Consider the following 23,596-nt stretch of genomic DNA (forward strand, 5'->3'; position numbering starts at 1 on the left):
CGTTTCCCTGATGATTAGTGATGTTGAAGGTTTCCTTAATTTAGAAAATCTCTTTTATACTCCTAGCTCCAGCAACACTACAAAGAACAAAACAAAATTCCCTTCTCTTAATACTACATTAAACATATCCTTTATCAAATGAGTTAATTTATATAAAATGTATAGGACAATATCTGGCACATAGTAAAAATACATGTGTCAGTTAATATCATCATTTTTATCATCACTACTATTTTTTTTTTTTACCACAAGCACTTTTTAGACACCTATTCTCTTCAAGAATGTAAGGGAATGGGTTGAAGGAGTTGTACACAAAGATGTTACAGTTACCATTTAGGAGTTTGCCCTGGTAAGGGACAAGGTAACAGAAGACATGCTTAGAAATAATGATAGTATTTAACATTTTTAAATATTAAATGCTTAGAAAGAATTTAAGGCTAGATACTGTGTATCTGAACAGTACATCTTATTTTCTCATTATATTGAACATGACAGTCTAGTGAAATGGGAGTGAGGTAAAGAAAAATATTAAAGTATATATTTTTTAAATGAAATTATAGACGTGCTTTAAGAATTTTAGTGAACGTTTTGAGATAATAGATGATTTCTTGATACTATAGGCAACAATTCTAATATTGGTAGACTGTACTAATAGAAATGAAACATTAGAGAATATTCATTTAGAATAAATAATTTAAAAATCTTATTTTTGGCAAGATCAGATATTAACCTATAATATTTTGTTTTAAAATTTGGTAATTAGCTATTCGGTTGGCCAAAAGTTTCGTTCATTTTTTTTCTGTAAGATGACTCTAGTAGCACTTAGTTGTCTTTAACTTCATTCGAAGCAGTTTTGTTAGATTGTATGTGACAGCTGTCATATCAGCATGCATTTAAAAAAAGACATCAAAATTGGTGAATTTTTGTGTAGCCATTTTAATATTGAAGATGGAAGAAAAAAAAGCAGCATTTTCGGTCTGTTATGCTTTATTATTTCAAGAAAGGTAAAAAAGCAACTGAAACACACAAAAAGATTTGTGCAGAGTATGGAGAAGGTGCTGTGACTGATCGAACATGTCAAAAGTGGTTTGCGAAGTTTCATGCTGGAGATTTCTCGCTGGACGGTGCTCCACGGTCGGGTAGACCAGCTGCAGTTAATAGAGATCAAATTGAGACATTGAGAACAATCAACGTTATACCACGAGGGAGATAGCCAACATACTCAAAATATCCAAATCAAGCATTGAAAATCATTTGCACCAGCTTGGTTATGTTAATCGCTTTGATATTTGGGTTCCTTATAAATTAAGTGGAAAAAACCTTCTTGACTGTATTTCCGCATGTGATTCTCTACTTAAATGTAATGAAAACATTGTTTTTAAAACAAATTGTGACGGGCAATGAAAAGTGGATACTGTACAATAATGTGGAATGGAAGAGATCATGGGGCAAGTGAAATGAACCAACACCAACCACACCAAAGTCTGGTCTTCATCCAAAGAAGGTGATGTTGTATATATGGTGGGATTGGAAGTGAGTCCTCTATTATGAGCTCCTTCCAGAAAACCAAATGATTAATTCCAACAGTACTGCTCCCAGTTAGACCAACTGAAAGCAGCACTCAACAAAAAGCGTCTGGAATTGTTAATTAGCATTTTGTTATTAGTAAACAGAAAATGCATAATCTCCCATCAGGATAATGCAAGACTGCATGTTTCTTTGATGACCAGGCAAAAACTGTTACAGCTTAGCTGGGAAGTTCTGATTCATGTGCCATATTCACCAGGCGTTTGCACCTTTGGATTTCCATTTACTTCGGTCTTTACAAAATTCTCTTAATGGAAAAAATTTCAGTTTTCTGGGAGACTGTAAAAGGTACCTGGGACAGTTCTTTGCTCAAAAAGCTAAAAAGTTTTGGGAAGATGGAATTATGAAGTTGCCTGAAAAATGGCAGAAGGTAGTGGAACAAAAGGGTGAATATGTTGTTCAATAACGTTCTTGGTGAAAATGAAAAATGTGTCTTTTATTTTTACCTAAAAACCGAAGGCACTTTTTTGCCAACCCAATATTTAAAGGCCAAGCAAGGGAACTAACAGATCGAGTCAACAGTTTACGTAATTTAAATCTTTACATGATTTAAAATATCTGAATTCTTGAAAATCGTCTGCAGAGCTCTAAAGCATTCTTTTCTGGCTTAGATTTGTTTTGGAAATCAGTAATATGACTTTTAACTTATGGTTCATTATATCCATTAAATTGTCAGATTGTCTTTTTTGTTTCTATTTTAGTGAAATAGAAAAATCTGGTACTGTTCCTATAGCCAAGCCAAGTGAAACTGAGCAATCTGAAACTGATTGTGATGTTGGTGAGGCCCTTGATGCAAATGCTCCAGTTGACCAGCCTTCCTTTGTCAGTCCACCTGAAAGGTGGGTGTGAGCAGTTGTTTGCCCTTTGTATGGTTCTGTAATAAACAGCAGTGTCATGTTTTAGTAGACTTTGGTGCATGCTTAATTCCACTTTATGACTGAGAAGAAACTGATCCCTTTGTACTCCTTTCTTGGTTTACTTTGTACGCATGTACACTTATAATAGTTTAGATTGCATATACTTGTTATTCAGCTAAAATTTGTTTATTTAATATGCCTTTTGCTTTCAAATAGCCTTGTCAGCCAGCATATAGAAAATGTGTCATCTTTGCATGCTAAAGGAAAGATAACAAAATCGGAATTTGAATCAAAAGTTTCATCAAGTGATCAGGGTGGTGGTGACCCAAAATCTGCATTGAATGCTTCAGATAATTTAAAAAGTGAGGTAGGTAAATAACTTGCACTATATCCTACTTTATTATACAATGCATATTTGTTATTAGCTAATCTTGTAATTTGCTATCCGTATTTGCCGTAAAGTCAGGGGATCAGTAGTTAGTGATGAATGTGGAACTGAGGTGAACTGTGCTCCCAGATAGCAAGTGGTTACTTCACAGAACTATTGCCGGTATACTGTTTATACATAGTGTTGTCCCAAGTATGAACTCTCTTGGGTTATATTTAATTATAAAGGTTTTTTGCCACCATTGATTATTTGATAACCAGATACATAAAGTCCTTATTTAAGCAGTTAAGAGAGCTATATAGAAGAAGTTATGATTGTTAAGTATCTTCAGAATAAAAATTTAACTCAATAATACAAGATTAAATTTAGTCTCTTCAACCAGAATTATTTTAAAGGAACATTTTACCCTTTGTTATTTGTGTGCAGACTACAACTAGACCAGCTTATATTAAAGAATATGGTTCTTAAAATAAAGACAGGGCTCATTCCTGTGTAGCAGTTTTACTTTCTTTTCTCCTTTCGAGTTCTACTTTGACTTCACGTAGAGGCCAGTACAGAATTTCCTGAAGAAATGTTGACAGAGAAGTCTGCTCCCTTCAGCTAAGAAATAGCTAAATAAAAGAGATGAAGGCCACTCTATGCACTTCAAAACACGTGGAATCAGAGTATTTTAAAATACTGAGTACCACATCCACATTTATTTCTTTATAATTTGGATCTTCTGTTCTCCACCTTTTCATTCACATATTTTCTGTGAATCTGCACTCATAACTAACTAAACTTCATTCTGGAGACTTTACTATCATTGGGCCAGCTGTTTATTTGATGTTTTTTATAAATATAGAAGGTCCCCATTTCCTAGTCCAACATCTTGAAGGAAGTAATTTTCCCAGTGAAACCAAATCAAGCATATGTTACAGTTCAGTTGTCAAATACCACAGGCATAAATAAAATTAGACAAACATTACAAAAATGTCTTCTTTGAGCTATTTAAGTATCAAACGTAAAACTCAAGCATGGCAGCCAGTTTTGTCCAAGATTTGCTTGTTCTCCTTAACCATTTGCAGCAGTGTCTTGCAGATCCTTGAGATAACAGGGATAAACTCTCTCCTACTCACACAAACTTAACAGGGCAGAATTATTCTGAACTGGATAGTATACAAAACTACTGGACACTTTATAATATGCTCATTATCTGATAATTTTTCTGGAATATTAAGTTATTTAGGAGGTAATTAATACAGTTAAAAATTCCACTCTTTTGCCTGTTATAATGCTTTACAAAGTAATTTTATTGTGTTGTTTAGTTCTCTTATTTGTTGCTAAGAGGCGATAGTGATTGCTCTGCCTGAGTCTCACAGAGTGTGTGTACGTTCTTATGTATTTCTTTTAGTATTTGGGCTTTACTCTTAAGTATCTCAATTATATTAATTTTTATAAATAATTGTTTATTTTCTCATTCAAACTAGATTTTTGTTATTTAATTTTTAAATTAAATTAGTATAATGCTACTTCTTTAATTTTATTTTCTGCTATATATTTTTTTAATAGCCACATACTTTATTTGATAAGTTAGTGTGTTCTGCAAAACGCTCCGACGTGGAGGTTGTATAGGAACCAATTTGCTAATAAGTCTTCCTAAAGGGAGATAATAGGTATTTGTATTGATGTATTACACTAATACACTAATTAGTATTAGTACTCGAAAATGTGCCCTAATACAGCAAATATATACTGTATGAGATTTGTGCTATTTACCAAAGTACGCTGTCTAAATAGATGTTTTGTACACTTCTCAAGGTACTGTTAATAAGTACATTATGTGTTGTTTAAGGAGTACAGAAATAATTTAAAAATGGAATGAACATCATTGCATACATTCTTCCAATTAAGAAAAAAATTACAGATTGAATTTTATGCCCTTCCCAGTTACATTTCTTCTCTCCACTTTAGATATAACCACTATCTTGAATTTGGTGTTTTTTACATTGGTAGAGCATGTTTTTTAACTTTTACCAAATATGCATTGCTACAAACAATACATACTATTATTTGGCATATTTTGAAACAATGTAAAATGGTATCGTTCTTGTCTTAAGTATCATTTTACTCAACATTGTTTTTAAGTTTTGTCTATTCATTGTTCAATTCTACCACAATTTATTCTTCAATTAATGGATATTTAGATTGTTTCTAATTTTTTTGATGTTATCCATAGTGCTGCAGTAAGTATCCTTATGCATATTTTCTTAGGCACATATGTGTGTTTTCACTGATATTTATACATAGGAGTGGAATTATTGAGTCATAGGGTATGCATATCTTTATTTAATATTCCTAAATGTGAAACTCACTTTAGCTGTCTAATAGATGTACCATGGCTCAATAGGCTGTCACACTTTAACCTCAGATTAGTATAATTTATTTAGTATCTTTAGCTTTCCTTTGCATTCCCTGATTATACTGAGAGTGAACATTTTGTATTTTCTCTTTGCTTAGTTTATTGTTATTCCTTTACTCTCCCCTATTATTGATTTTTGTAGGCAGTCTTTATAGTTGGTAATAATTGCTTGTTGGCTGAATGTGTTGCAGGTATTTATTTCTGCCTCTGGCTATTTGAACCATGTGGTTTATGGTCTTTTGATATATTTAATTTTTAAATTATAATCTATCCAAATGTATCAGCCTTTCTTAAAATGATTTCTTTCTTCATCTTGTTGAATCCTTTTGTAGCCTGAATCATGAAGATGTTTTTCTGTACTTTCTTTAAGCTTTGCTTTTCACATTTAGGTTTTCATATCCACCGTAAAATTTTTATATAAATGGTACTTCTTTTTATTTTAATTTTTATTGGAGTATAATTGACTTACAATGTTGTATTACTTTCTGCTGTATAGCAAAGTGAATCAATTATACATATATCAACTCTTTTTTATTTTTCTATTTTTTTCATTTTAACATCTTTATTGGATTATAATTGCTTTACAATGGTATGTTAGTTTCAGCTTCACAACAAAATGAATCGGTTATATATATACATATGTTCCCATATCTCTTCCCTCTTGCGTCTCCCTCCCTCCCACCCTCCCTATCCCACCCCTGCAGGCGGTCACAAAGCACCGAGCTGATCTCCCTGTGCTATGCGGCTGCTTCCCACTAGCTATCTACCTTACGTTTGGTAGTGTATATATGTCCATGCCTCTCTCTCGCTTTGTCACAGTTTACCCTTCCCCCTCCCCATAGCCTCAAGTCCATTCTCTAGTAAGTCTGTGTCTTTATTCCTGTTTCACCCCTAGGTTTTTCATGACATTTTTTTTCTTAAATTCCATATATATGTGTTAGCATACGGTATTTGTCTTTCTCTTTCTGACTTACTTCACTCTGTATGACAGACTCTAGGTCTATCCACCTCATTACAAATAGCTCAATTTCGTTTCTTTTTATGGCTGAGTAATATTCCATTGTACATATGTGCCACATCTTCTTTATCCATTCATCGGATGATGGACATTTAGGTTGTTTCCATCTCTGGGCTATTGTAAATAGAGCTGCAATGAACATTTTGGTACATGACTCTTTTTGAATTATGGTTTTCTCAGGGTATATGCCCAGTAGTGGGATTGCTGGGTCATATGGCAGTTCTATTTGTAGTTTTCTAAGGAACCTCCATACTGTTCTCCACAGTGGCTGTATCAATTTACATTCCCACCAACAGTGTAAGAGGGTTCCCTTTTCTCCACACCGTCTCCAGCATTTATTGTGTCTAGATTTTTTGATGATGGCCATTCTGACTGGTGTGACATGATATCTCATTGTAGTTTTGATTTGCATTTCTCTAATGATTAGTGATGTTGAGCATTCTTTCATGTGTTTGTTGGCAGTCTGTATATCTTCTTTGGAGAAATGTCTATTTAGGTCTTCTGCCCATTTTTGGATTGGGTTGTTTGTTTTTTTGTTATTAAGCTGCATGAGCTGCTTATAAATTTTGGAGATTAATCCTTTGTCAGTTGCTTCATCAACTTTTTTAGATTCTTTTCCCATATAGGTCATTACAGAGTATTTAGAGTTCCCTCTGCTATACACTAGGTCTTTATTAGTTACGTAAATGGTACTTCTTGTTAAGGATTTTGTAGAAACAATATATGACATCTAAAATTAGTTAGCTTCCTTTATTGTATATATTAATGTAGATTTTAAGATGGATGCATTAAATTATAGTATTTGTACAGTTTTTGTATGGTAATTTTTGGCTTACGATATTATGTAGGTTTTTTTACAGCCTGTGCTAATATTGCTAACATGTGAAGGGATTCATCCTGTGGTGCTTAGGTAGAAGATTTTAATTCTTCGAAGAGAAACTCAACTTTTAAGTTAAACCAAAACTTTTCTTTTTACATTTTTTGTTTTTGTTTTCAAAATACTATCCTTCATTATAAAATTGGACTTTTATTTGACAGAAACATTTGTATTTACTATTATAATTTATTAATCTGTTTTCTCTATATTCTTTGAAATCTGAAATCTGTTTATTTTTGACATTTCTGTCAGAGTTCTGATTATACAAAACCAGGAGAAATTGACCCTGCATCTGTAACAAATCCCAAAGATCCAGAAGATATACCAACATTTGATGAATGGAAGAAGAAAGTTATGGAAGTAGAAAAAGAAAAAAGTAAGGAAGCACTGTGACTCTTTTTTTCTTTTTTTAAAGGGACTGGTTTAAATATGTAGTTCTCTTTTTAATTGGTAAAACAAAGTAACATTTTTGAAAACTTTTTAAAGGTGAAACTTACCAAGATGCCTTTGATTACCCACATGTAATTTACCTGTGCATATGTCTTAATCCTGATTAAAATCCATTATTGTAAATTATTAAATGAGGCTAAAATAAAGTAGGCAGAGCAGTGATTTTTCACCTCAGTTTATAAGAGGAAAGTTGAGGCATGGAAAGTTCTGAGTCATAAAGCTTTAAACTGTAAACAGAATTGAACTAAATTATTATACTCTCTTTTTGTTGTAAATTAAATCTCAGAGTTAAAAATTATTATGATTGGGATTAGAGATAGAAGGATAGCATTCGTCCTTAATAGAATAAAATGTATATGCAAAAAGTTTTGATTTTCATGGATAAGCTTCATTTTGTGAATTGTACTAGGCATAAATCGAGTAATGTGGATTTTTGTAGTTAATTTGTTTATTGGGGATATTTTAAAGTTATTGAGCTGAAGCATTTTGATTTTCATGTGGGTTTTTAAAATTAAAACATTAATTTTATTAAGTATTTAAAGTATTTGAATTTTATTAAGTATTTAAAATATTTGAAGTATTTAAAGCATTAAAACCTGTTCTCTAGATGGCAGCCTGTTGCTCTTGAGATTGTTTGCTCTGGGTATTTTCAATCATAATCATCATATATATATGTTCATAATAAGGTTTGTCTGCAGGTCAGTCAATGCATCCATCTTCTAATGGAGGTCTACATGCCACAAAAAAGGTCCAGAAAAATCGAAATAATTATGCTTCAGTAGAATGTGGTGCCAAAATTTTGGCAGCTAACCCAGAAGCCAAGGTACTGAAGTGTAAAATTCTTCTGTACATATAGAAAACTAGTGACTTTATTAAATGTAAGCAGTGGTTTCCTGGGAACTGTATTTTAACATGAGCTATTTTCCTAATCCACTAATAAATGCAGGATTATGCTTTTAAAGACATTTTCTTGCATGGATTCTTAGTGTATTGGTTGATACATTGCACCCTATTTTTGTTTTTTCTTTTTAAAGACAATTTTTTTAGAGCAGTTAGAGGTTCACAGCAAAATTGAGAGGAAAGTACAGAGATTTCTCATATACCCACTGTCCCCACGCCTGTTAGCCTCCTCCATCATCAACATCTCCCACCAGAATGGTACATTTGTTACAGTTAATGAACTTATATTGACACATTGTTATCACCTGAAGTCCATAGTTTACATTAGCGTTCACTCTTAAACATTCTGTGGTTTTGGACAAATGTATAATGACATGTATCTACCATTATAATATCATACAGAGTATTTTTACTGCTCTAAAAATCCTCTGTGCTCTACCTATTCACTGCTTCCTTCCCCCAACTTTTGGGAACCACTGATCTTTTTACTATCTCCCTAGTGTTATCTTTTCCAGAATGTCGTATAGCTGGAATCATACCATACGCAGCTTTTTCAGATTGGCTTCTTTCACTTATTAGTATGCATGTTAGATTCATCCATGTCTTTTCATGGCTTGATACCTTATTTCTTTTTAGTCTTGAATAATATTCCATTGTCTGGATGTACCACAGTTTATCCATTCACCTACTGAAGGACATACACTCTGTTTTTAAACTTAAAACCTGTGTGAAATTTACAGAAGGAAATAGCTAATAGAAAAATAATTTTTCCCCTATAGTAACAGACATTTAATTTTAAATGTCTTGTTATAAGGCTAACTTAACTTAGCACAGTATAGACAAAACTTATAAATTTTAGCTACTTTTATGCTTTCTTCCCAAAGTGAATGTTTCAGAGTCTTAGGTGTATTTTAAGATCTAAAAATACAGAAAACCTAGAAAGCTTGATAGTTGAAATAAATCTTTTTCTTTAAGTAATTTATTCCCTTCCCCCTTTCTAAAAATAGAGCACATCTGCTATTCTTATAGAAAATATGGATCTTTATATGTTGAATCCCTGCAGCACTAAAATTTGGTAAGTAATATAAAATTTAATAAAGTGTACTCTATACATGTATTATATTCAGCTTTTATTTTGGGATTAGATTGATTTGTTCATATAGTCACTTAATAAGCATTTATGATTGGTTGGTGCTGGTACTGTACTTACCTTAGGTCCTGGGGTACAAAATTGAAGACAAAAATGTCTTTCCTTTTAAGGACGACGTCACACAAAAAAATTGACAGATCTAGTTCAACAGTTTTCAAATGGTATAAAAAGTACTGCTGCAAAGGTATTATAGGAAAAGAGATGATATATAACTGCAGAAGAGGATGAGCTTGCTAGAAGAGGTAGTTCATGAGCTGAAGGATGAATTCCTTGAATTCATAGGAAGTCACAGATGAGGGAGGCAGAGGTATTCAGGAACTATAAGAATAAGGGGATAGCACTAAAAGGAGCATATTTCTGGGCAACTATAAGTAGAAGCAACCTGAAGAAGTTATTTTAGTGATTACAAGAATAGAGGTACAATTAGAGTAATCATGGAAGGTGAGACAGCAGAGTCAGTTTAGCAATAACCAGGCCATTCCATGCTACACATACCCAGCTTAAAAGTTTCTGAAGTTTATCTTAAAGACCGTGGAGCATAGTGTTTGTTTTAAGTAAGGAAATGACATGACCTCACTGGCATTTTAGGAAGGCTTATCCTTAAAAGATGGCCTACAGCATAATGCCGTTGGAAGCAGGGAAACCAGTTAGGAACCTGTTGTCATAGCTCAGGTGAGAAATGAGGGCTTTAAGACATTGACAATTTGGATAAAGAAGAGAGGGGAATCTGAAAAATTTGTATAGCAGATAAAATTGACAGCTCTTGGTTAGTAATTGGATATGAAGAGAGAGGCATCTGTTAATCTCCCTTGATTTTGGCTTCCCTGCTTGGATCTATGATTCTGCCATTAACTGAGAATATAGGCAAAGGAACCGATTTATGTGGGAAATAAATTGATATACCAACAATTTTATTAGCTTACTTGATTTCATTGATCAAAAGCAGCTGTTTTGAAAAAGAATTGAGGTAAATCACCACCATCAAATTGAGTAACTAATATATATGATATATATATATACATTTTTTTAATTTAAAGATAAACTCTTTAAAGATAATGCTTATTCTTTTCTACTTTTGGTTTTCATTTTGTTAATATACATATTTAAGTTCAGTTTGAAAATTAACACCAAGCTATTTAAGAGTATTAAGGGATAATATTAAAAAACTTAATTTTCCTATATGCCATTTGGTCTGGAAACTGAATTTGACGAAATAGTTATCTGAGATCATAATCAAAATGTTATTTTTTGGCTTTTGTTTTTGTTTGTAAAAGCCCCTGTAGTCAGTAACAACTCAGTTTTTATGCTCTAAAATTTTGTATTTTAAGCAAAGACATGCTGGGATGAAGTTATATGAAGCAATCATTTTGTTTTATTCTGGTTTACAGAATAAGTGATCATAGCTACCCGTTTTTTTGTTTTTTTTTTTTTGCGGTACGCGGGCCTCTCACTGTTGTGGCCTCTCCCGTTGCGGAGCACAGGCTCCGGACGTACAGGCTCAGCGGTCATGGCTCACAGGCCCAGCTGCTCCGCGGCATGTGGGATCTTCCCGGACCGGGGCACGAACCCATGTCCCCTGCATCGGCAGGTGGACTCCCAACCACTGCGCCACCAGGGAAGCCCTGTATTTTAACGTTTTTGCAGACAGCATGTATTCGTGTATATGTGTTTACTGTATATTTTACTTTTTGCTCATCTATTTATGCGTCTTTTCATTGTATAATTAAAAAACCTCAGAACACCTTTACTGATTTCACCTGATTTGACTGGGTTGACCCACCTAAGGGTATATTAAGACCACAGTCTCATTATAGCTTTATAAATCCTAATATCTGGTAGAACAAGTTTATACCTCATCTTCAGATGTATCTTCACTATTTTCGTCCCTTTGTTTTTTCTTTTAAATTTTAGAATCATCTTGTTGAATTCTAAAAAAAGAATCATGCTGGCATTTTTATTGACATTGTATCAAATGTCTAGATGAATTTCAGGATAATTGACATTTTAGGATTTTGAGCCTTCTTGTTCATTTGATAGTTTGTCCATTTGTTCATTCATTTGTTTGTTCCTTCTTTCGTTCTTTCTATGTTCATTGAGCACCTGTTATGTGAGGTTGCTGATACTAGAAATAACATTGTTTCACAAATTAGGCTGAGATCCTAGAAAGGTGTCAATCCCTAATCACTAATGGGATTGAACATATTTTCATGCACCAGTTTTTCCTGTAAATAATGCTGCTATGAACATTGGGGTGCACGTATTGTATCTTTTCAAATTAATGTTCTCATTTTCTTCAGTTTTATACCTAGCAGTGGAATTGCTGGATCTTATGGTAGTTTTATTTTTAATGTTTCGAAGAACCTCCATACTGTTTTACATAGTGGCTGCACCAATTTACAGTGTACTAGGTTTCCCGCCAACAGTGTACTAGGGTTCCCTTTTATCCACATCCTTGCCAACATTTGTTATTTGTAGACTTTTCAGTGGTAGCCATTCTGACATATGTGAGGTGATATCTCATCGTGGTTTTGATTTGCATTTTTTGATGATTAGCTATGTTGATCATTTTTCATGTGCCTGTTGGCCATCTGTATATATTCTTGGAAAAATGTCTATTCAAGTCTTCTGCCCATTTTTAGCACATTTTTGACCAGAGACGTATTATGGCCACAGGCGTTAGTTTCTGCAAAAATTCCCCGGTCAGTAATGTGTTGGGCTTCCCTGGTTGCACAGTGGTTAAGAGTCCACCTGCCAATGCAGGGGACACGGGTTCGAGCCCTGGTCCGGGAAGATCCCACCTGCCGCGGAGCACCTGAGCCCGTGCGCCACAACTACTGAGCCTGAGCTCTAGAGCCCATGCTCTGCAACAAGAGAAGCCACCACAATGAGAAGCCTGCACACCACAACAAGGAGTAGCCCCCACTCACCACAACTAGAGAAAGCCCGCTTGCAGCAACAAAGACCCAACACAGCCAAAAAATAAAAATAAATAAATAAAATAATGTGTTAAACTGGGTTCTTTGTTTTCTTTGATATTGAGTTGTATAAGTTGTTTATAAATTCTGGATATTAACCCCTTATCAGTCATCATTTGCAACTTTTTTCTCCCATTCCATAGGTTGTCTTTTTGTTTTGTTGATGGTTTCCTTTGCTGTGCTAAAGCTTTTAAGTTTACTTTTGCTTTTATTTCTTTTGCCTTAGGAGACAGATCCAAAAAAATAGTGCTGTGATTTATGTCAGAGTGTTTTGCCTATGTTCTTTTCTAGGAGGTCTGTGGTTTCAGGTCTTATTACATTTAGGTCTTTAATCCATTTTGAGTTTACTTTTGTATATGGTGTGAGGAAATGTTCTGATCTCTTTTTTTTTACATTTAGCTGTCCAGTTTTTCCAGCACCACTTATTGAAGAGACTGTCTTTTCTCCATTGTATATTCTTGTCTTCATTGTCATGGATTAATTGACCATAAGTACATGGGTTTATTTCTGGGCTCTCCATCCTGTTCCATTGATCTGTTGTCTGTTTTTGTGTCAGTACCATGCTGTTTTGATTACTGTTGGTTTGTAGTATAATCTGAAGTCAGGGAGCATGATATCTCCAGCTTTGTTCATTTTTCTCAAGATTCAGTGTTTGGAACTCAACTGTAAAACCTTCCAGGCCTCTGGGAAGATGTTAATTTTAAATTAAATTAAGTATGTGATTTCAAAAATAAATATTTAGTACAGTCACATGGCTCAAACCCAAAAAGGTATTTAAAAGAGGTAGGGGAGTTACAGTGAGAAATATACTTCCAGTCTGTCATCTGTCTTCCTATTCAGTGTTAAATTTTTAGGTATCTTTTTAGTTTCTTTATGCAAAAAGTAGAGATTTTAATTTATCTCTCACTTTTCACAGTAGCATATTATACTATCTCACCTTGAATTAAGTTTTAACTTAAAAATATCTGGTCATGTTTCTGTTTCACTCATATAAAACTTTCTCATTTTTTTTTTGATAGCTGCATGAAAATCCATTATATGATTGTACCAAGATTTAACTAGTCTTCTGTTGATGGTATTTGGGTTGTTTATAATCTTTTGCCATGACAGGCAGTTATTATAAATAAGCTTGTGCATGTACTGTTTTATACTTGTGTGAATAGATGGAAAGTTTTAAAAATTATTTTTAAAAGAATTATGAGACTATATAGGTTTTCTATTTCTTCTTGAGTTAGTTTTGGTAAATTACATTTTTCTAGGAATTTGTCTTTAATCCATTTTGAAAGTTTTTGTAGTAAAGCTGTTTATGGTATTCTCTTATTGTTTAAAGATCTTTTCTTTGTAGCTTTGCAGTATAGTCTGATGTCAGGGAATGTGATTCTACCAGCTCTGTTCTTTCTCAAGATTGTTTTGGCTATTTGGGGTATTTTGTGTTTCTATATACGTTTTAAAGTTATGTGTTCTAGTTTTGTGAAAAATGCCATTGGATTGCATTGAATTTGTAGATTGCCTTGGGTAGTATGTTCATATCATCTAAATTTTGACACATGGTATTTTATCAAACTATTATGTTTAGATCTGCTACTTTACTGATCTTTTAAAATTCCTGACCTATAAATAATAAAGGGAAGTATGTTGAAATTAGATTCGTCAGCTTTTTATGTAGTTCTATTAATTTACAGTGTTGTCTGCCTCTAAGAAAATAGAAAAGGTGAGGCAGTAAGATAAAGCATTTTAAAATCAACTTTCATGTGGAATAATTACATATGTACTAATGTTTATGAGTCTGTTAGTTTCATACAAGTTTTAGAATTGTTAAATTTGCCTAGTGAATTGACTCTTTACACCTGGAAATACATTTGTCCAAAAGTTTATTTTAACTGTTAGTAATATAGCTTCTATTTTCTTAGAAATTGAGAACACATTGTATGCAAAAAAAGGAGGTAGAGGAGAATTTGCTTTTTCTTCTTAATGCTCTTTTAGATTTATTTTCTCCATTGTAAATAAAAAGCAAAGTCTTGAGTCTGATTTTCTTTAGTTTCCTCTCCCCAGGATGTTGTGGTGGTATGGACAATGTTTAGGCTTTGGAGCCAGATAGATGTTTGTTTTGACTTTTAGCTTTACTATGTATTGGCTAAATGACTATTAGTTAGGGCTCTTGATTCTGCTGCTTTAACAGAGACCAGATAACTGTGGTTTAAAAAAGATAGGTATTTAATTTTCTCTGACATAAAAACCTCAAGCTGGTAGATGGTGCAGGGAACAGAGAACAATGAAAGGACCCACACACCTTCTGTCATGTTTTTCTACCACCCCTGAGATGTTGTCTCTGCCTGCATTGCTGAGATGATTTCCTACCACACCCTCATTCTAGCCTGCAAGGTAGGAAAAAGCAAATGGAGAGGTAGCAGCTTCTTTTTAAAGGCTTGACCTGGAAGTTGCACTGGACACACCGCTCACATCCCATGACTCATAACTAAGAAACATTGCCAAGTCTGGGAAAAAGTCTTTGATGGGTGGCCGTATGCTTGGCTACATCTTTGGAGGGGGGGACAGGTTCTGTTACTAAAAAGGCAGAAGGGAAAAATGTGAAGTAACCAATTAGTGATTATTGAATGGTTCTATAAAATGGAGATAGTGTCCTATGCAGTTTGGTTGTACGAATTAAATCAAAGGATGGATATAAATCATCTACCATGGTATCTGACCCAGAGTAAGCATTCAGCTAATGTTAGTTTCCTTTTTTTCATGAGCTTTTCTCTGAATCATGGCTGTCTTTACCATCTCCTGGAACTCAGTTCTGTTGCTTTCCAGGATTAACACAATATGTTAATTTCAATGCCTTTAATTTATTTAACATTTAATTGTCAGTGTATGTAATCTCATTTGATATAATACTTAGTTTATTAAAGTATTGGAGTGCTAGATGTCATGAGTATTTCTTTTCCCTAAATGCCATGCTTTATGCAGTTTTATTTTACACATGTAGAACCATACTTTTAATTTTTTCCTAAACAGCAATATTTTGTGGCATCTTTTCCATGTCCATAAATATATATATCTCAAGTATCATTTTTTTCAAAAATTTCATACACATGATTTCATATAATCCCATAATAACCCTTTTTTTTCCCTTCCCTACCCCTATTTCCCCTCCTCCTTTCCCTCTCCCCACTGGTAACCACTAGTTCTCTCTATCTGTGAGTCTGCTTCTTTTTTGTTTTATTTACTAGTTTATTGTATTTTTAAAAACAGCTTTATTGAGGAATAATTGGCATAAACAACTGCATGTAAAATAAATTGTGAAATGTTAAAGTGTATGATTTGATAAGTTTTGACATTTATACATCTATGAAACCATCACCACAATGAAGATAACAAGCATGTCTGTCTCCCCCAAAAGTCCTCATGCCCCTTTATAATTTTTCCCTCCCAGCCTTAACCCCATAGCAATTAAAGATCTGTTTTATATCACTATACATTAGTTTATATTTTCTAGATTTTTATGTAAATGGAATGTATGGTTTTTAGTACCATTTTTAATAGCTGTTTGGTATTTCATTGTCTGGGTGGGGCCATAATTTGTTAATCAATGCTCTGTGCTAAACATTTAGGTTGACTTTCCCCCCCTGCTCTTATAAACTGTGCTTTGTTATATTTATTAAGATGTATATTCAAGGGTGATCATTTGGTGACGTGTATCCGTAGATTAAATTTCTAAAAGTATATTGCTGAATCAAAGGCTATGGTACCTTTTGAGACAATATGGCCAAACTGCCCTCTAGAGTGGTCAGGTTACTCGTACTAGCTATTCTTAGTCAAGTCATTCCTTCTCCAAGAATGAGGTTTGTCATTAGAAAAGAATCTTCTAAAACAATATTATAGGACAAAATCAGTATCTTTTTTTCCCACTAATGATATGGCTGGGAAATACTTAAGGGTGTTCCTTTTTTATAACCAAGGTTGCTAATCCTCTTCCTTACATTTTTTTTAATGAGTAACTTCATGAGTAACTTCATGAGTAACTTCATGTCTAGTTTATGTAAGCTGTTAATGTCATGTTTAATATGAACTGTTATTTTGGTTGGTTTATCTAAATAATTGTCTTGTGTTCTTTTTAAAGGTTTGTTATTGAACTCTGTGAACCAATTCAAGTAAAACAGTTTGATATTGCAAATTATGAATTATTTTCTTCTACTCCTAAAGACTTTCTGGTTTCTATCAGTGACAGGTAAATTCTAAAGCTGGTTTCTACAGAGTTTATATTGGATTTTCAGAATAAAAATTTAAAAACAGGTCACATTTTAAAACTTTAATTATTTTATTTTTTATTTTAATCAATTTGTATCAATTTGTAAGAACAGTAGTAATACTATTGTAGGAAAGGCACTTGTTAGTTTACTTTCATTAACTTATATAGTGCTTATAACAGCCCTCTGATATTATTCCCTTATGAAATGAGGAAACAGACAAGGAGAGATTAAGTAGCTTGCCTAGATCACATGACTTGTGACTTGGACAACCAAGATTCAAATGTAGATCTGTATGACTTTAAAGTCCTTACTTTTAATATATTATGACCTATTGCTTTCAGATATTTCTTTAAAGAGTTATTAAAAACATACATGAGCATTTTATATCATGAGGTATATTTTTGTTAAAGTATATTTTAAAATCTTTGGTATATATGTGTGATTATAAGAGAAACATATGTTGTAAGGAATTTGGTAGAGAACCCCAATCCTGTCAACCATAGATAACTGTATTAGCATTTTAATACATTCCTTCCAGTCTTTTCTACACATTTATTCTACCAAAAAAGTCAGTTTTTAATGCTTACATCTTGAGAATATCCTTTTGTGTTTTAAACACATCATTTTTAATGAATACTTGATATTTTCCTCCCTGTGGAGGTGTTTATTCCTTCCATAAATCCTTTTTGAGTGCCCATAATATACCATGTAGGAAGCTGTTTTTTTTGTTTGTTTGTTTTGGTTTTACTTTTGCGATACACGGGCCTCTCACTGTTGTGGAGCACAGGCTCCATACGCGCAGGCCCAGCGGCTGCGGCTCACGGGCCCAGCCGCTGCGCTGCATGTGGGATCTTCCCGGACTGGGGCACGAACCGGTGTCCTCTGCATTGGCAGGTGGACTCTCAACCACTGCGCCACCAGGGAAGCCCTACCATTCTTTTATCATTGATCATTAAGGGTTTTCCGTGGTGTTTCTTCCCTCACCCCACACTTAGCATTGCCAATATACAGTTTTTGAAATGAATTCTCAAAATCTCTCCTTCATTTTTCTTTTACTAATCTTGCTCAAATGATTTCCTTTTCTCTAAGCTGTAATTTTCTTATATGTCAAATGAATATTCAGCTTTGACAGCTTAAGTGTTTTTTTTAATGTGATGAGAGAACACTCGTTACTTTGAGGGATTCTTTAAATGCTGTAGTAAAAATAATAGTTTTGTACTATTACATTAGATTTCCTTTTAAAGGGGGAAAAGCTATATAAGAGCTGTGAAATTCAAATATAGTAAAGGATTTTTTCTTTTTCCCTTTCCACCAGTACTTATACTTCATGTCATCACACACTTATCAGTACATGAAGAATAGTACCTCTTTCTTCCAAAACAATCTCTTGGCTACTTTCTGTTTTAAAACCTGCAGTTTACTTGGAAGCCCTCCCAAACCCCAAGAAGCAGTCCTGGTCCTACTTTTGTCGTCCTCTGTCTTCTATTTGATAATGGTGTAATTTTTCAAGACCATCTTTCCTCATAAGGAAGAACCTGTCAGAGTTTAGCTGGAAGAGAAAAATGTATTTATTCAACTCGATGCTTAACTCATATTTAAACTATGTTAAGTGAGTGTGTTTACCTGGAGAGGGGAAAAATAATGCAATAGGATCTCTTTTGAAAATATGATGGAACCTCTCAATATGTGATTTATGATATTCTAAAAAGGAATATTTATATGTTATATTTTCTAGATACCCCACAAATAAATGGATTAAGCTGGGTACTTTCCATGGTAGAGATGAGAGGAATGTCCAGAGTTTCCCTTTAGATGAACAGATGTATGCAAAATATGTGAAGGTATGTTTATATTTGCAGAACTATGTTCTATAATGAAACATACCTGTTATTCATACTTTGTACCTCACCTGTTTAGAAATAAGAAAAATTAAGAGGAAATTTACTGCAATATTCCTTTTAATAAAACAATTCTTACTTGATATATTATTTTATGGGACAAATACTAATAAAGTCCCTTTTGTATAACTGGAAACCTAGGCTAGTTTTTTGATATCTGTGGCTCTCATGAAATTCCAAATTATAACTCGTAATATTTTTGGAGTCTTGATATAAAATGTCATTTTTATAGTATTATATTTCTTTATATTTTAAAACCCAAATCAGTTAGTCACTGCAGTCTTTAAAGCAGTTCTGATTATTAGAATCTAATATCATTTCCATTTTCATATCTAGTTATTTATCATTATAGCTTTTTGCCTTTTGTATACTCAAGTGAAATATTATGTCTAAGTAACAATTTCAAATAAAGGTTTAACCATTTAAATTCCTGCTGCAACCTAAATGTCCATCAACAGAGGAATGGATAAAGAAGTTGTAGTACATATATACAAAGAAATACTACTCAGCCATAAAAAAGACTGAAATAATGCCATTCGTAGCAACATGGATGGACCTCCAGATTGTCACACTGAGTGAAATAAGTCAGACAGAGAAAGATAAATATCATATGATATCACTTATATGTGGAATCTAAAAAAGAAAATGGTACAGATGAACTTATTTACAAAACAGAAATGCTACAAATGAACTTATTTACAAAACAGAAACAAAACACAAACTTTTGGTTACTGGGGAGAAAGTGGAGGGTGCGGGGAGGGAAAACTTGGGAGACTGGAATTGACACGTATACATTACTATGTATAAAATAGATAACTAATAAGGACCTACTGTATAGCATAGGGAACTCTTATATAATACTCTGTAATGACCGATATGGGAAAAGAATCTAAAAAAGAATGGATGTATGTATAACTGATAACACTTTGCTGTACAGCAGAAACTAATGCAACATTGTAAGTCAACTATATACTCTTAATAAAAATAATAAATAAATAAATTCCTGCTGCTTCCTGCCCCAATGTAGAGGTGGAATTATCTACCAAAGTAGAATTAATTACTCTTGAATTGAATTTAGACAAAATATGGGAATTTCTTACTCCTCTTATTTCTTCCTTTTTTTCTTTAAAATAATACAGCCATACCTTAAAGTACAACTGTGTTAATAAGACCTTTTGGAATGACAGCAGCTCTAATTTTCTTTCTAATCTTTTCTTCTTTAAGTGTGAAAACTTATAGCTACCTACTTGTCTTTTGGGATTTTACTGTCTATGTCTTTTTTAAGCATGTATTAAATTGGCTTCTGTAAATGGGTAAACTTGTAGTATTCCTAGTCTCCGTATAAAAATGATTTTATAAAAATGCTGTTTTTAAAGTACAGTTGATATTCTCAGTTAATGATTCAGCTGTGTTCAGAAAAGTCAAAGGTACATTTTCAGTTTCTTTTAAAGTGAATACTGAAACAGTTGTTTAATGACTTTTTTATATAGCACAGTTTCTACACTGTGATGAGGAAAAAAAAATGTTAAAAATAATTTGGCAGGTGATAACAAGTGTACCTAATTTTACAATTAAGACAACTGACATGTTATGAAATAGTTCCAAGAATCATTCTTTATATCATCTACTTTGTTAATAATGGAAAAACATTTTATTGGTGATACAAAAAATGCCATATAAAACTCCCTACTTTGTCCTTTTTATGATGGGAGACTATAGAGCATTTTGATGATTGGTTTTCTTAAAAGCCCTTTTTGGTAGAATTAAGTCTGAAAGCAAAAAATATTTACTTCTGATTCTTATTTTATACTGATAAATGTTATGTAAGTTTACCTGGGTTTTCTTCATCCCAAAAGAACTAAATCCAGATTTACAAAATACTTTTTAATAATTTGTATTTTAAAAATGTATTGATAAATATCTTCTACTTCTATAAGTTATACTTGAAATAGCATAGCATATCAAAAATTCATGCTTTCCCTAAAACAATTTGTATACAGTACTGTGCAAGAATAAATATTTCATATTATGCTAGTTAATTTTTTTATCAATATGAATGTTCATAGATATGTGTAGCTGCATATGTATCAATATATAAATTCATATGTGGGTATATACATGATAACATATCTATAATATTTAAAGTAATATAAGACAGGTTATTTCTAGATACTCTTTATAATTACTTTTAGAATGCTTTCATATCTAATGGATAAATAAAACAGCAGCAATGAATTTTAGGTTAAAGTTAATTTATTTCATTATAGTTAGACTATACTTTCTAGTTGTGTTGGTAAAAATTTAAATCATTGCTTTGGTTTCTGCAAAGAAATAAGAGTACTACAATGTTATCCATCACAGTACATTGCTTTCTATTCCTTAATTATACAATAATTTACAAATATTAAATGTTGCTTATGGTATGTTATCCAGACTTTGGAACTGATTTCTTTTTCTTTTCCTTTCTCTTGCTTCAGATGTTCATCAAGTACATAAAGGTTAGCAACCTTCTCTTTTGCAATATTGAATAACAGGGCATGGCATATTATTTATGGCAAAAAGCAAAACTTTACAAGTATTGATTTTTGGGGAAATGAGGACTTTATTTTTAGAAATGTTATAATGAAAAAATGAATATATTGTTAGATAATCTCACATGCACTGTACTGGCTTCCCATTTCATGTGCTTTTATTCTTTAGGTGGAGTTGGTATCACATTTTGGATCAGAGCACTTTTGTCCATTAAGCCTTATAAGGTAATACAGAATTAAAAAATTTACTGAGTGGTTTAAAAAGAAAAGGGATACATAAATATCCCACTATATTTAAAGTGAAGAAATAATGTTCTACTATGTGAAGATAGCACCATAGAAATATAAGCTACTAAAAAAAAAACAAGAAATATAAGCTACTATACCTTTCTTACTCTTGAATACCGTTTAGAAAAATATAAAAATTTCCTTTAAGAAAAAAGAACCTTCATTTTATGTGTTCGATTTAGCTTGCTTGATGTGATGAAAATATATGGAAACATTTTAGACTGATAGAAAACTTAGTCATTGTATTTTTTTTATTTTTTATTATTTTTTTTTGCGGTACTCGGGCTTCTCACTGTTGTGGCCTCTCCCGTTGCGGAGCACAGGCTCCAGACGCGCAGGCTCAGCAGCCATGGCTCACGGGTCCAGCTGCTCCGCGGCATGCGGGATCCCCCCGGACCAGGGCACGAACCCGTGTCCCCTGCATCGGCAGGGCAGGCGGACTCTCAACCACTGCGCCACCAGGGAAGCCCCAGTCATTGTATTTTTAAATGCCTTAAATAGATTAACATTTTAATGGGAACAGTGGATTGAGAAACAGTGGTCATTATTTTTGAGTCCAGAAGTTAATGGCCCTCAAAACATAACCAAAGTTATTATATTTTGTCATTTATTATGAAGAGATGAGTCTTAACAACTGTTTAGTTTTGAAAGACTTTAATGAAATTGTTGTTAATAGGGTATTTGGCACTAGCATGGTGGAAGAATATGAAGAGATTGCTGATTCCCAGTACCAGTCAGAACGTCAAGAACTATTTGATGAGGACTATGGTAAGTGACTTTAAAACAGTGACTATTTATGTATTATTTTTTGCTTTTTAAAATCTAATGGTAATGGGTAAATGTAGGTCACTTAAAAAAATCAATGTGATGGTTGTCTTTAGTTTTTTCCTTGTTTTTTTTTTTCCCCCGGTACGCGGGCCTCTCACTGTTGTGGCCTCTCCCGTTGCGGAGCACAGGCTCCGGACGCGCAGGCTCAGCGGCCATGGCTCACGGGCCCAGCCGCCCCGCGGCACGTGGGATCTTCCCGGACCGGGGCACGAACCCGTGTCCCCTGCATCGGCAGGCGGACTCTCAACCACTGCGCCACCAGGGAAGCCCTTTTTCCTTGTTTTTAACCCTAGTAACTAATTTTTTCTTAAACCTATTTTCTAAAATAATTTTCTGCTTTGTAAATTGAGCTGTTTTCCAAGCTTATCAATCAGTTATTTGTGACTGGAACTCCCTTCCATAACATCAGTGCTATAAATTATGGTTATATCCCAATGCCAGCCCCCAAAACCTGTTACTCATAAGGCAACTGAAATAGTAGAATTGAAAATTAATTTCTTTGATTTGCCTTTAGCCTCAGAGCAAGCATATTGAGGCCTGAGTTTTTGAGAAACTTCCATGAACCTGCAGAGGTCGGAGAAGGTTTTATGATACCCTCCATTTCTACTTTATCCAGTTCTTGTTTTAAGATGTCTTAAACTGTAGTCTGAAAAACCTAATTTTTCCCTTCCCTAGTTTTCCCATAAGTGAAGTGAAGACATTTACTAGGGGTTGGTAAACTACATTGAAAGGTTGAATAAAAGTCTTACAAATGTGATTACAATTTTGGTAAGCAGTAGAAATATTTTCCTTGGTTTATATCTGTTTGATAAATGGCTTGTGAATTTCATTTTCTTTTTGTGAATGTGTTTTAGATGTATAATAAAAATTATAAAATTGTTTTAAATGTCAGCTGACTTTGACGGGATATAATTTGAGCTTTTAAACATATTGGAGATAGTTCTTAGCATAAGTACCTTCATTTTCTCTTTGAACAGATTACCCACTGGATTATAATACTGGGGAGGATAAATCCTCAAAAAATCTTCTTGGATCTGCTACAAGTGAGTATTTTGGGTTTTGTCAGTCACTAAAATTAAAGTATTTCTCAACTTTTTTTTCCTGGCATATGTGAACATTTTGTTGTGGTATAGTTTAGGGGGCTCCTACTCTCCCAGTGTTAAACTTTGAGTTGAAATCAAAGAAAATACTTTTG

At 33.4% G+C, this 23,596-nt stretch overlaps 1 protein-coding gene and 1 long non-coding RNA gene across 6 annotated transcripts in view; one reads left to right on the forward strand and one right to left on the reverse strand.

Moving 5' to 3' along the window:
• Nucleotides 1-23,596, forward strand: part of SUCO (SUN domain containing ossification factor) — a 76,225-nt gene that overhangs the window by 23,285 nt on the left and 29,344 nt on the right. For 2 of the 5 annotated variants that reach the window (XM_067728656.1, XM_067728658.1), the window contains exons 5-15: nt 2,289-2,426; nt 2,661-2,811; nt 7,381-7,504; nt 8,265-8,401; nt 9,486-9,553; nt 16,727-16,834; nt 18,592-18,697; nt 21,232-21,252; nt 21,455-21,510; nt 22,250-22,341; nt 23,379-23,444. In XM_067728656.1, the coding sequence (XP_067584757.1) occupies nt 2,289-2,426; nt 2,661-2,811; nt 7,381-7,504; nt 8,265-8,401; nt 9,486-9,553; nt 16,727-16,834; nt 18,592-18,697; nt 21,232-21,252; nt 21,455-21,510; nt 22,250-22,341; nt 23,379-23,444 (1,067 nt within the window). The remainder of the gene's footprint in view (nt 1-2,288; nt 2,427-2,660; nt 2,812-7,380; nt 7,505-8,264; nt 8,402-9,485; nt 9,554-16,726; nt 16,835-18,591; nt 18,698-21,231; nt 21,253-21,454; nt 21,511-22,249; nt 22,342-23,378; nt 23,445-23,596) is intronic. The other 3 variants (XM_067728659.1, XM_067728660.1, XM_067728661.1) reach the window with 3 other exon arrangements.
• Nucleotides 924-23,596, reverse strand: part of LOC137219703 (uncharacterized) — an 87,263-nt gene continuing 64,590 nt past the window's right edge. The window contains exon 3 of the long non-coding RNA XR_010941213.1: nt 924-1,148. This is a non-coding gene — a long non-coding RNA (uncharacterized lncRNA). The remainder of the gene's footprint in view (nt 1,149-23,596) is intronic.

This window comes from Pseudorca crassidens, chromosome 2, assembly GCF_039906515.1.
Source record: "Pseudorca crassidens isolate mPseCra1 chromosome 2, mPseCra1.hap1, whole genome shotgun sequence".
Classification (NCBI taxonomy): Eukaryota; Metazoa; Chordata; class Mammalia; order Artiodactyla; family Delphinidae; genus Pseudorca; species Pseudorca crassidens.